Here is an 11509-nt window from a genome sequence, read left to right as displayed (position 1 = left end):
TACTATGGCCTTTATCTCTGAATCACATTAAAATAAATGGCTAATATTTTTTGGGATGATTACAAATGTTAAATGATTACTTTACTGATAATAAAGCCTGTATTAACAGTGTGATTCATTTTGTGTGCGCCCCCCTAAAAAATTTTAGCACCAGCCGCCACTGGTTGTAAATGGACCTGTAAACCGTTTCTGGAGATTTTTTTTGCCCTTTCCTATGCCATATACCTTCTATGTAGATATCAGAGAACAACTTAAAATATTTTCTAAATGCATTATGCACCTTTAAATACATATTGGTTTTACTCTCCCAAAACGCCAGATCCGTCAATAAAAATATAAAATTTTTGCATATACAGCTAATCTCTGTGTGGACAAGGCCTTAGATGCATGTAAGATTTGTTTTTATTTTTTTGTTAAAGTAATTTATTCACAAGCAATATTCTCATCACAGTTTTATCAGCTCAATCAGGCAAGGCTCCAAAAAGTACCTAGGACAACATGATAAAACAAAACATGATGGGAGCATGCTCATAATTGACCTTATAATGAGCACAGAGGCCAGTTAAGGAAAGGCCCAAGGCTGATGATACACTGGGCAACTTTTTGAGCAATGTTGCCGGTCAACTTTGGCAAATGTTGCCGTCAATGGGCAACCAGGTGAGATACAGGGCTCACGATTGATCTAAATTATCCAGATAGAAATCTGTTACCCATTTTCAATGGGAAAGTGCCCAAACAATATTGCAAAAAAAGAGTTGCCCGATAAAATTGCTCAAAAAGTTGCCCCATGTATCATCAGCATAATACACCTGATATGATTGCCTCACGAAGCTCCATGGGGCAGAGGACTTAACTCTCAGAGATGAGAGGGGGACCCAGACACTTTTCCTGGCTTGCTCATAGGAGAACCTCAAGAGTCTGGGAAGCACTGCCAAGCCAAGACAGAAGCAGCCTAACAGGGAGGCAAAAAAGGCCTAAGAACCTGATATGACTGCGCACAGAGAAGAGAACAGAGTCCTTAGCTCACATGTTCCATCTGAGACTGGTAGCTTTATCAGGCATTATTTGAAGAAAATTTTCTAAAGAAGGTTCTGAACCTTCTAAAGGTTTCCTTCAGAGAAACAGTGATATAAAAACTTTGATTTTGAAATACACAGTGCTCATGTTTGTTTAACAAAGTCAAAGCCTTTTGGAAAATCTATTGGTTGTGGTCAGTTTTGATAATGTAGTGACGATGTATGATATTTGAGTCACCACAAATAAATCAATGCATGGGAAACACCTCAGCACAACAACCTGAGCCCAATGTATGCCTGCTCATCACCTTAACCTCAAGTTGGGGTAGAATTAAATTAATGCCAAAGCTCAGCCTTTTGTTTTTTTGAACCCCCTCCATCACCTCACGTACCCCAGTTTGAGAACCACTGGTTTATACCGTTCTCATGTTAAAATACAGTACCTTGGTGTAAGTTTGACCTATGCCTCCTGAACAGTGGTCATCTATTGATTTACTTGAATATATTGATATTATTTATATAATTTTCTTCATTTGCTCTCTTTAACCAGTAATTATCTTCTTCTTTCCCTTTTTCCTCATTTTCCTCCTTATTCGCTTTTTTTAACTTTATATACACACGAGATATAATTATTTTTGTGTTTGTTTTATTGTCAGACTTGCTTTATATTTACAACACTGTTTTGTCCCATTTTGTACTGTTTTTCTGTATGTCCTACATTGTCTTCTTCTACAAAAAAATGGTAAATTAAAGGAAATTTGCATGAAAAAGTATCATCTGTTCCATTTGTATAGTCTTAGGTGTGAGGTGAATTAAATGTTTTCTGACATTTCAGTGTGGATGAGAAACTTTTGAAAAATGCTTGAAAACGCAAGTGTGGATTCATATAGGTGTAGCCTAAGTGTTTTTCCTTGTTTTATTTGCTTACCAAATACTTTAAATGAACATGTAGACAGCATGCAGTAGCCAAATGTAATTACTCACATTTCAAGGTTTGCTTTGTGCCAAATAAATTATTTTCTTAGTACTTTTGCATAATTAGCCAAAGTGCTATAAATCAATGGTTTTAATATTAGAAGCAGATGGCTACTAGGTTTAATGTTACAATGTTTGGTTAAGGCTAATTCCATATTATTGTTGATTTAAATGCATGATGTCATAATAACAAATGCTCTGAGAATAAAAACCAACCTGTTTGTTCCTCAGTATCTTCATGTTTGACTCTAAATGTTTCTTCACTCATGTCTTCCATCTCCTCTTTAATAAACACCATCTGTGTTTGTTCCTCAGTATCTTCATGTTTGATGAATGTTTCTTCAATCTTCATGTCTTCACTCTCCTCTTTAATAAACACCATCTGTGTTTGTTCCTCAGTATCTTCATGTTTGACTCTAAATGTTTCTTCACTCATGTCTTCCATCTCCTCTTTAATAAACACCATCTGTGTTTGTTCCTCAGTATCTTCATGTTTGACTCTAAATGTTTCTTCACTCATGTCTTCCATCTCCTCTTTAATAAACACCATCTGTGTTTGTTCCTCAGTATCTTCATGTTTGATGAATGTTTCTTCAATCTTCATGTCTTCACTCTCCTCTTTAATAAACGCCATCTTTATAATAGTGTTTCACATGGATCTCTGTTGATTCTCCAGGAGTTTTTTCTGTTTGAACACTTTGTCCTGTTTAATATAAGAATTATTAATAGAAAGAACAATCAATGCAAACTAAATCTCTATCTGTATCTAAAACAGCTGCACTAGTAAGACAGTCAGAGTTAAAAGACTTCTATATAAAATTTATAATACAAATTACACCGGTTTATATTCAAGTAAACGATTTTGATCTTTATTTGATCTTTATTTATTATTTATCATATTTAATATATTACAGTCTCATGAAATCATTCTCGGTTGTGATTCACTCGTTTGTGTTTGTTGTCGTTTGTAGTCCGCGTGCCGCTGAATCGAATCACTGAATCATTTCACAAATGATTCGATTCAAATGATTCGGATTCTGAGTCTCTCACTTCTTATCATCACACGATTGATTCATGATATAGAGAGCGAAACGGAACGCACTTCTGTTATTAAAGGCTTACGTTTAAGTTACACTAAATAACGCATGACAACGTTATATTTGATAATGATGCATTTATTTTACACAGCTTATAAAAACGCTTTCAACAGCGTGCATTGACTTAAAAACGTTAAAACCACAAACCTTTCTTCTCTTGAAAAACAACAGATGAGGAGCGCAGCGCATCTTTATGTCGTCACATCATCAGAGCAAAATAAAAGTCCCATTGGTGCGCTTCTCTCTAGAATCACAAATATATCATAGAAATGTTGATTGTAGAACAGAATTTCGTACCCTTATGATGATGCATTTCTAAAGTTAATAACATCATAAACCTAGAATTAGTTTTCTCTATTTTTAATGTGCATTTAAAACACTATACTTTCTTATACAGTATACCTTGACATTAAATTCACATTAATCTAGTTAATGCTGCTGAGTAACTGTTACAAAGGGGTTGTGATGGCAAATTTGATCTATCACTCTTTTGACTATTGTAATCAATCTCTTGTTATTTAGTTTGTTTGTGTATTTATTTATTTATTCCTCTTTTGGAAAGTTACTGAAACACTGTCAGGGATTTTATTTTTATTTTGCTATCGAGGCAAATGAGGACACAAAAATATATATGTGTCGCAGTTTCTATTTACTACTACAAAGGTTTATTTATTGTGAATGTTACTGAAATATGATTAAAATTTCCAAAGATTGTCTTTTTTTAAATGTGCATATAATCTGTGCTAAAATTATTATATAAAATATATATAAATATATTTTATATATTAATTATATAAATATTATTAGATATAAATGATAATATGGTCTGTATTTGATCTTACTTATTTCAGTGGTAATGTTCTTTTATGTTAGCAATTTTGTTTAAAAAAAATTTTTTTCCAGTGTAAAGGAATATGCTTCATTGATTTTTACCTTTTCAGTTTTTTTAATTGGCACAAACATGCAAACATATTCAGCTGTTACTCCATATCTTCTTTTATCAACAGTGAAAAGTTCAGATAATAAATACACAAACAGTTTATTAGCAACTTTACATAAGTACATCTATCAGAAAAAAAGTAGGTTATGTTGTTTTAATGTTATGATTTTAGTGAAGATATATGTTCTGAGAACAAAATACCTTCAATACATCTTGATAGAGCTGGGGCCTGATGTATAACGTTGCGTACGCACAAAATGGGCATAGAAATATGCATGCAAATTTTTCCACGCACATATCGGGATTTATAAAAAATAAACTTGGCGTAAATAAGTGCGCAGCGTAAGGATGCTCTTGACCGTGCATGTGTATGTGCATGTGAGTGTATGTGTTTTGGCGACACCAAATGGCCCAAATAGCAATAACGACTTGTTAGTCATGGTAAAATCATGCTAGCGACTTGTTAGTCATGCTAAAATAATGCTAAAATCATGCTAGCGACTTGCTAGTCATGCTAGAATCATGCTAGCGACTTTGCTAGTCATGCTAAAATAATGCTAAAATCATGCTAGCGACTTGCTAGTCATGCTAAAATCATGCTAGCGACTTGCTAGTCGTGCTAAAATCATGCTAGCGACTTGCTAGTCATGCTAGAATAATGCTAGCGACTTGCTAGTCGTGCTAAAATAATGCTAAAATCATGCTTGCGACTTGCTAGTTGTGCTTAAATCATGCTAGCGACTTGCTAGTCGTGCTAAAATCATGCTAGCAACTTGCTAGTCGTGCTAAAATCATGCTAGCGACTTGCTAGTCATGCTTAAATCATGCTAGCGACTTGTTAGTCATGGTAAAATCATGCTAGCGACTTGCTAGTCATGCTAAAAATCATGTTAGCGACTTGCTAGTCTTGCTTAAATAATGCTGGCGACTTGCTAGTCTTGATAAAATCATGCTAGTGACTTGCTAGTCATGCTAATATCATGCTAACGACTTGCTAGTCATGCTAGAATCATCCTAGCGACTTTGCTAGTCATGCTAAAATAATGCTAAAATCATGTAGCGACTTGCTAGTCATGCTAAAATCATGCTAGCGACTTGTTAGTCATGCTAAAATCATGCTAGCGACTTGCTAGTCATGCTAAAATCATGCTAGCGACTTGTTAATCATGGTAAAATCATGCTAGCGACTTGCTAGTCATGCTAAAATTATGCTAAAATCATGCTAGCGACTTGTTAGTCGTGCTAAAATCATGCTAGCGACTTGCTAGTCGTGCTAAAATCATGCTAGCGACTTGCTAGTCATGTTAAAATCATGCTAGCGACTTGCTAGTCATGCTTAAATCATGCTAACGACTTGTTAGTCATGGTAAAATCATGCTAGCGACTTGCTAGTAATGCTAAAAATCATGTTAGCGACTTGCTAGTCTTGCTAAAATAATGCTGACGACTTGCTAGTCTTGATAAAATCATGCTAGTGACTTGCTAGTCATGCTAATATCATGCTAACGACTTGCTAGTCATGCTAGAATCATGCTAGCGACTTTGCTAGTCATGCTAAAATAATGCTAAAATCATGCTAGCGACTTGCTAGTCATGCTAAAATCATGCTAGCGACTTGCTAGTCGTGCTAAAATCATGCTAGCGACTTGCTAGTCATGCTAGAATAATGCTAGCGACTTGCTAGTCGTGCTAAAATAATGCTAAAATCATGCTTGCGACTTGCTAGTTGTGCTAAAATCATGCTAGCGACTTGCTAGTCGTGCTAAAATCATGCTAGCGACTTGCTAGTCGTGCTAAAATCATGCTAGCGACTTGCTAGTCATGTTAAAATAATGCTAGCGACTTGCTAGTCATGCTTAAATCATGCTAACGACTTGTTAGTCATGGTAAAATCATGCTAGCGACTTGCTAGTCATGCTAAAAATCATGTTAGCGACTTGCTAGTCTTGCTTAAATAATGCTGGCGACTTGCTAGTCTTGATAAAATCATGCTAGTGACTTGCTAGTCATGCTAATATCATGCTAACGACTTGCTAGTCATGCTAGAATCATCCTAGCGACTTTGCTAGTCATGCTAAAATAATGCTAAAATCATGTAGCGACTTGCTAGTCATGCTAAAATCATGCTAGCGACTTGCTAGTCATGCTAAAATCATGCTAGCGACTTGCTAGTAATGCTAAAATCATGCTAGCGACATGTTAATCATGGTAAAATCATGCTAGCGACTTGCTAGTCATGCTAAAATTATGCTAAAATCATGCTAGCGACTTGTTAGTCGTGCTAAAATCATGCTAGCGACTTGCTAGTCGTGCTAAAATCATGCTAACGACTTGCTAGTCATGTTAAAATCATGCTAGCGACTTGCTAGTCATGCTTAAATCATGCTAACGACTTGTTAGTCATGGTAAAATCATGCTAGCGACTTGCTAGTCATGCTAAAAATCATGTTAGCGACTTGCTAGTCTTGCTTAAATAATGCTGGCGACTTGCTAGTCTTGATAAAATCATGCTAGTGACTTGCTAGTCATGCTAATATCATGCTAACGACTTGCTAGTCATGCTAGAATCATGCTAGCGACTTTGCTAGTCATGCTAAAATAATGCTAGCGACTTGTTAATCATGGTAAAATCATGCTAGCGACTTGCTAGTCATGCTAAAATTATGCTAAAATCATGCTAGCGACTTGTTAGTCGTGCTAAAATCATGCTAGCGACTTGGTAGTCGTGCTAAATTCATGCTAGCGACTTGCTAGTCATGTTAAATTCATGCTAGCGACTTGCTAGTCATGCTAAAATAATGCTAGCGACTTGTTAATCATGGTAAAATCATGGTAGCGACTTGCTAGTCATGCTAAAATTATGCTAAAATCATGCTAGCGACTTGTTAGTCGTGCTAAAATCATGCTAACGACTTGTTAGTCATGGTAAAATCATGCTAGCGACTTGCTAGTCATGCTAAAAATCATGTTAACGACTTGCTAGTCTTGCTTAAATAATGCTGGCGACTTGCTAGTCTTGATAAAATCATGCTAGTGACTTGCTAGTCATGCTAATATCATGCTAACGACTTGCTAGTCATGCTAGAATCATGCTAGCGACTTTGCTAGTCATGCTAAAATAATGCTAAAATCATGTAGCGACTTGCTAGTCATGCTAAAATAATGCTAGCGACTTGCTAGTCATGCTAAAATCATGCTAGCGACTTGCTAGTCATGCTAAAATCATGCTAGCGACTTGTTAATCATGGTAAAATCATGCTAGCGACTTGCTAGTCATGCTAAAATTATGCTAAAATCATGCTAGCGACTTGTTAGTGGTGCTAAAATCATGCTAGCGACTTGCTAGTCGTGCTAAAATCATGCTAGCGACTTGCTAGTGGTGCTAAAATCATGCTAGCGACTTGCTAGTCATGCTAAAATCATGCTAGCAACTTGCTAGTCATGCTAAAAATCATGTTAACAACTTGCTAGTCTTGCTTAAATAATGCTAGCAACAGCATAGCAACACCTTAGCATCTATTCACATTCAAACTATTTATATCTTCTAACTATTTATATCTATAAATCTATCTATTTTCAAACTATTTATATCTATCTAGCCTATCTATCTTCAAACTTTATTAATCAAACTAAAACTATTTCAAACTGAAAACCTTTAAACTTTCTTTAAACTAAAAGCTTTTAAAACTACTTAAAACTTACTGGCTAGGCTTTCTCAAGCCAACTTAAAGTTTGCTAACAAACTTTTTATCTAGTTTTTTATTATTGATTGACAGACAGCACCTTTACCTTTTATAGATGTTGGTTTTGGTAATATTTGTACAAATTAGTGAATATGAATTTCAATGTAATTGTATAGGCCCCCTAGAAAAAGATCGGGACGGCCCCCATCCCCTTGGCCCGCTTCAAATTTCCAGTTCGATAATCCGGCCCTCAAGTGGATCTAATTGAATAGCCCTGAACTACACCATTAACCATCCTCTACAAGAGAGAAACACAGAATAACTAATTAAACTCAATTAAGAAAAAACATTGACGTTATCATGTGACCAACGATGTTATAACAAGTGCAACAACTTAACATATAGCGACAGGTTTAATTCATCTTTCTATAAATATTTTGATATTGATGAAATTTGTTCATTTTGTGGTCATGTTGAATTAACAGCTGTTCTTTTATTGTGATTGTAGTATAACAGATACGTTTTGGGTTCATTTAGGTTTTTGTATTTTTTTATTCTTAAAGAAATATTTTTTGTCAGGAAAACCCAAATTCTTTATTTTTTGAAAAAGTTATTTCTTTTGTTTTGTATTAAAAATTGTTTATCCACACACAAAAATAGTTTAAATTGTTGAATTTCTCTTTTCATCCCTGAGGCTTATCAATAACAAAAATAAATCCAATTTTTGATAAACGATGATGTGAATATTTTGATTATTCAGAGATATTTAATCATATTTCCCCGTGTATATAATTGCATACTAATAGTTGTTTTTAGTTTTTCTCATTATGATTGTTTATTGTTAAAGATAAATACCATCTTACCCTGAGCCTGTAATTGTAAGTTAGGTAGTATTAGTAATAAAATGAAAATAAGCACAACAGCTGCTCAAACACCTCATAGCATCAGTAACACAACAACCCTACCTAGTACATCTTCCTCCATGTTTGCAATATCTGCACAAAGAAGAAGTGGATCAGCTGCTTGAAGATCTTGTGTTTGGAGGTGTTTTTTGAGGATTTTACACTCAAAAAAATGTAAGTATTACTACTTAGAAATTAAGATTACCTCAGAATGCACTGCTTATAATAATGATAACCTATATTATAAATAATTATAATGACCTATAATTATTTATATTTTTTAGTAAAATAAGCAGGTTTTTTTAATCAAGTAATTAATTAATACATATGTTAATGAAACTTATATTTTATTTACTGATAACAACATGGACATATGAGTAAAATAATAAAGTAACCATGAACTTAAATAAAGACACATGGAACAAAGCTTTATTCAGACATATTGGTATTTTAGTCTTTCTCTAGATGCTCTCGCTGGCTCTTTGGTCTCTGAGGATGAAGAGACCACAGCATCATCTGGTCCAGATGAGACAAAGAGCAGGTGGAGTGATGGAGGGTCTCATCGATGGCACTTGACCATTTCCAGGATGCTGCTGTGGACTTCCCTTTTCTCGATGCACACACCAGTTTGCAGCAGATATTTCAGATCATACAAAGATGTACAAATACAATACAAAAGTTGTCATTTTAACAGCACAATTTCATTAGATCTCAGTATAAGAATTAACAAAATTACCAAACTTTATTTTAAGTTACAGATTTTACTTTTTTCCCCACAAATGCTGCTGTCACCTTTCCTTTCAGGTCCTGCTCCACCGCAAAATATCTGCAACAAAGGCACAGAAATCTAGAATCAGAAAAGTGATTAAAGTTTTTTTTATTATTAATAAACTGCAACTTAAGGTTTAAATAGATGTCTGTAGTGTACTCACTCAAAGCCTTTGATGGCAGCACTGCTTCATCAGTCACTCTTCACCGGACAAGCATACTTGTCTCATCTGTCCCTGAAACATCCACACAAGATTCAGTTCCCTCTGATTCATGTGCTCAATACTACATTTATGAGGTAGCTGTTGTGTTCATTGGCTTTTTATCCAATACAAATGCTCCTGAATTTATAAACAGTACTATTAGACAAATTAAATAGATAACTCATGTTTAGTTACTATATGTACATGTGTTTATTTACATTACATTAATCTAAAGCAGTGTTGACAACAGAGAATTCTACTTAAACTCACATAACGTCCATCACTCGTTTAGATGTCTGTTTGGTGTTGTGATGTGCTCATTTAATTCTCTCAGAACATGTTCCTGTCAGTTGTTAAACATTTAGTAATCATCTTTAAGATGCTATGGTCGCTATACGTAATAAAAACGTGTTTTACAGAGAAATCACAAATATACTTCAACGTTACACGTATTGACACCTTATGCAAATCAGCAGTTTACGATACAGTAGCTCAACAAATACGATTTTAAGACAGGGAACCGTGTTTTGGTTTGTAATACTCACATTTGTAAACACTCTCGTTGCGGTTCCCAATACCGCTCGATGATGACGTTTTGGCCTCCTGTGGACTCCTGGGATTGAAAAGTGTGCATCAGATGAACACTTCAGAATCTGGGCTGAAGCAGTAGGACATCCGGGGATTTCTCGCCTACTCTTTTATGAATACTGAGGTTTCGAACGTACTTCTTTCTTCACATACTCTTTTTTCCTACTAGATAGTAGGTAAGTAGGCATATTCGAACGCACTTTAAGTAGACGCTTGTCCGAATCTCGCGAGAATTAGTGCACTCCCCTACTGATTCTCGCCTAATCTTTTATGAATACTGAATATTCAAACATACTTTTTTGCTCGCCTACTGCTTTTTGCCTACTATATAGTATGGAAGTATGCGGTTTCGAACGGAGTTATTTTTCTTGCGTTCAGTGTGGAAAAAATTTCACTCAAAAAGGAAGCCTTAAAACGCATATGAGTATTCACACTGGAGAGAAGCCGTACACTTGCCAACAGTGTGGAAAGAGTTTCATCCTAAAAGGACACCTTAACAGACACATGATGATTCACATTGGAGAGAAGCCTTACTCATGCAAACTGTGTGGAAAGAGTTTCAATGAAAAAGGAGCCCTTAAAAGGCACATGTTTGTTCATACTGGAGAGAAGCCTCACACATGCAAACAGTGTGGGAAAAGTTTTAGTCTAAAAGGAAGCCTTGAAAGGCACATGAAAATTCATAATAGAGAGAAGCCCAACAGATCCTCTTAGTGTAGAGTGAATTTAAAACAAAATGTATAGAATGGAACTTTCTCATTCAAATGTAAAGCATTATGTTTTGTCCATAGTACACTTTAAGCTCAGTCCAACACAATATAGCTTGTTGACACGGTAATGCATAAAAGAGTAAGGAATAATATGGATGTGTTTGCTCTGTTTACAATGTAAGAACTTCACATTTGTATCATGAATTGAAAAGAGATCTCACAGAAGGTGCAGATTTTGGTTGAAGCACAATAAAGGACATTGTTCGCATTTTTAACATCACCGTTTCGGATTACAACTACATGAGTGTGTGTGCAACGTTAGGGTTTTAGCCACACTGTGTTTTGAGCCGAACAGTGACCCCTTTTGGTGGATGCAGGTAGTTCGTTCGCCAGAGTGTAAACATCTGGGAGTAATCTTATCTAGCAAGGCTTTCTCGCAGTTGAGGGAGTATCGTAGGGCTGTGAGAAACAGGAAGTAGCAGGTTTTGCATTGTCTATTCCAGGTTAAGTTCAGAGCACAGGTGTCCTCAGTGTTGGCCTGCACTGATCTCAGATCACTCCCACACAGTGATGTCGCTGCGTGTTCAGCTCCCATACACCACTGTATGTTTGTTCACCTTGGTCAGT

At 35.6% G+C, this 11509-nt stretch overlaps 1 protein-coding gene and 1 long non-coding RNA gene across 2 annotated transcripts in view; both read right to left on the bottom strand.

Moving 5' to 3' along the window:
- Positions 1-3277, bottom strand: part of ftr67 (finTRIM family, member 67) — an 11517-nt gene extending 8240 nt beyond the window's left edge. Inside the window, exon 1 of the mRNA XM_073848547.1 lies at positions 3236-3277. Coding sequence (XP_073704648.1) covers positions 3236-3277 — 42 coding nt within the window. The remainder of the gene's footprint in view (positions 1-3235) is intronic.
- Positions 3278-8943: 5666 nt separating this feature from the next.
- On the bottom strand, positions 8944-9612 carry LOC141343624 (uncharacterized). The gene is made up of 3 exons (XR_012356785.1): positions 9546-9612; positions 9406-9439; positions 8944-9223 (listed from the first exon to the last, which is right to left on the bottom strand). It is a non-coding gene; the product is annotated as an uncharacterized lncRNA (long non-coding RNA).
- Between the last annotated feature and the right edge of the window lie 1897 nt (positions 9613-11509).

Source organism: Garra rufa, chromosome 10 (assembly GCF_049309525.1).
Source record: "Garra rufa chromosome 10, GarRuf1.0, whole genome shotgun sequence".
Taxonomy (NCBI): Eukaryota; Metazoa; Chordata; class Actinopteri; order Cypriniformes; family Cyprinidae; genus Garra; species Garra rufa.
This window is presented reverse-complemented; position numbering and strand designations above follow the sequence as displayed.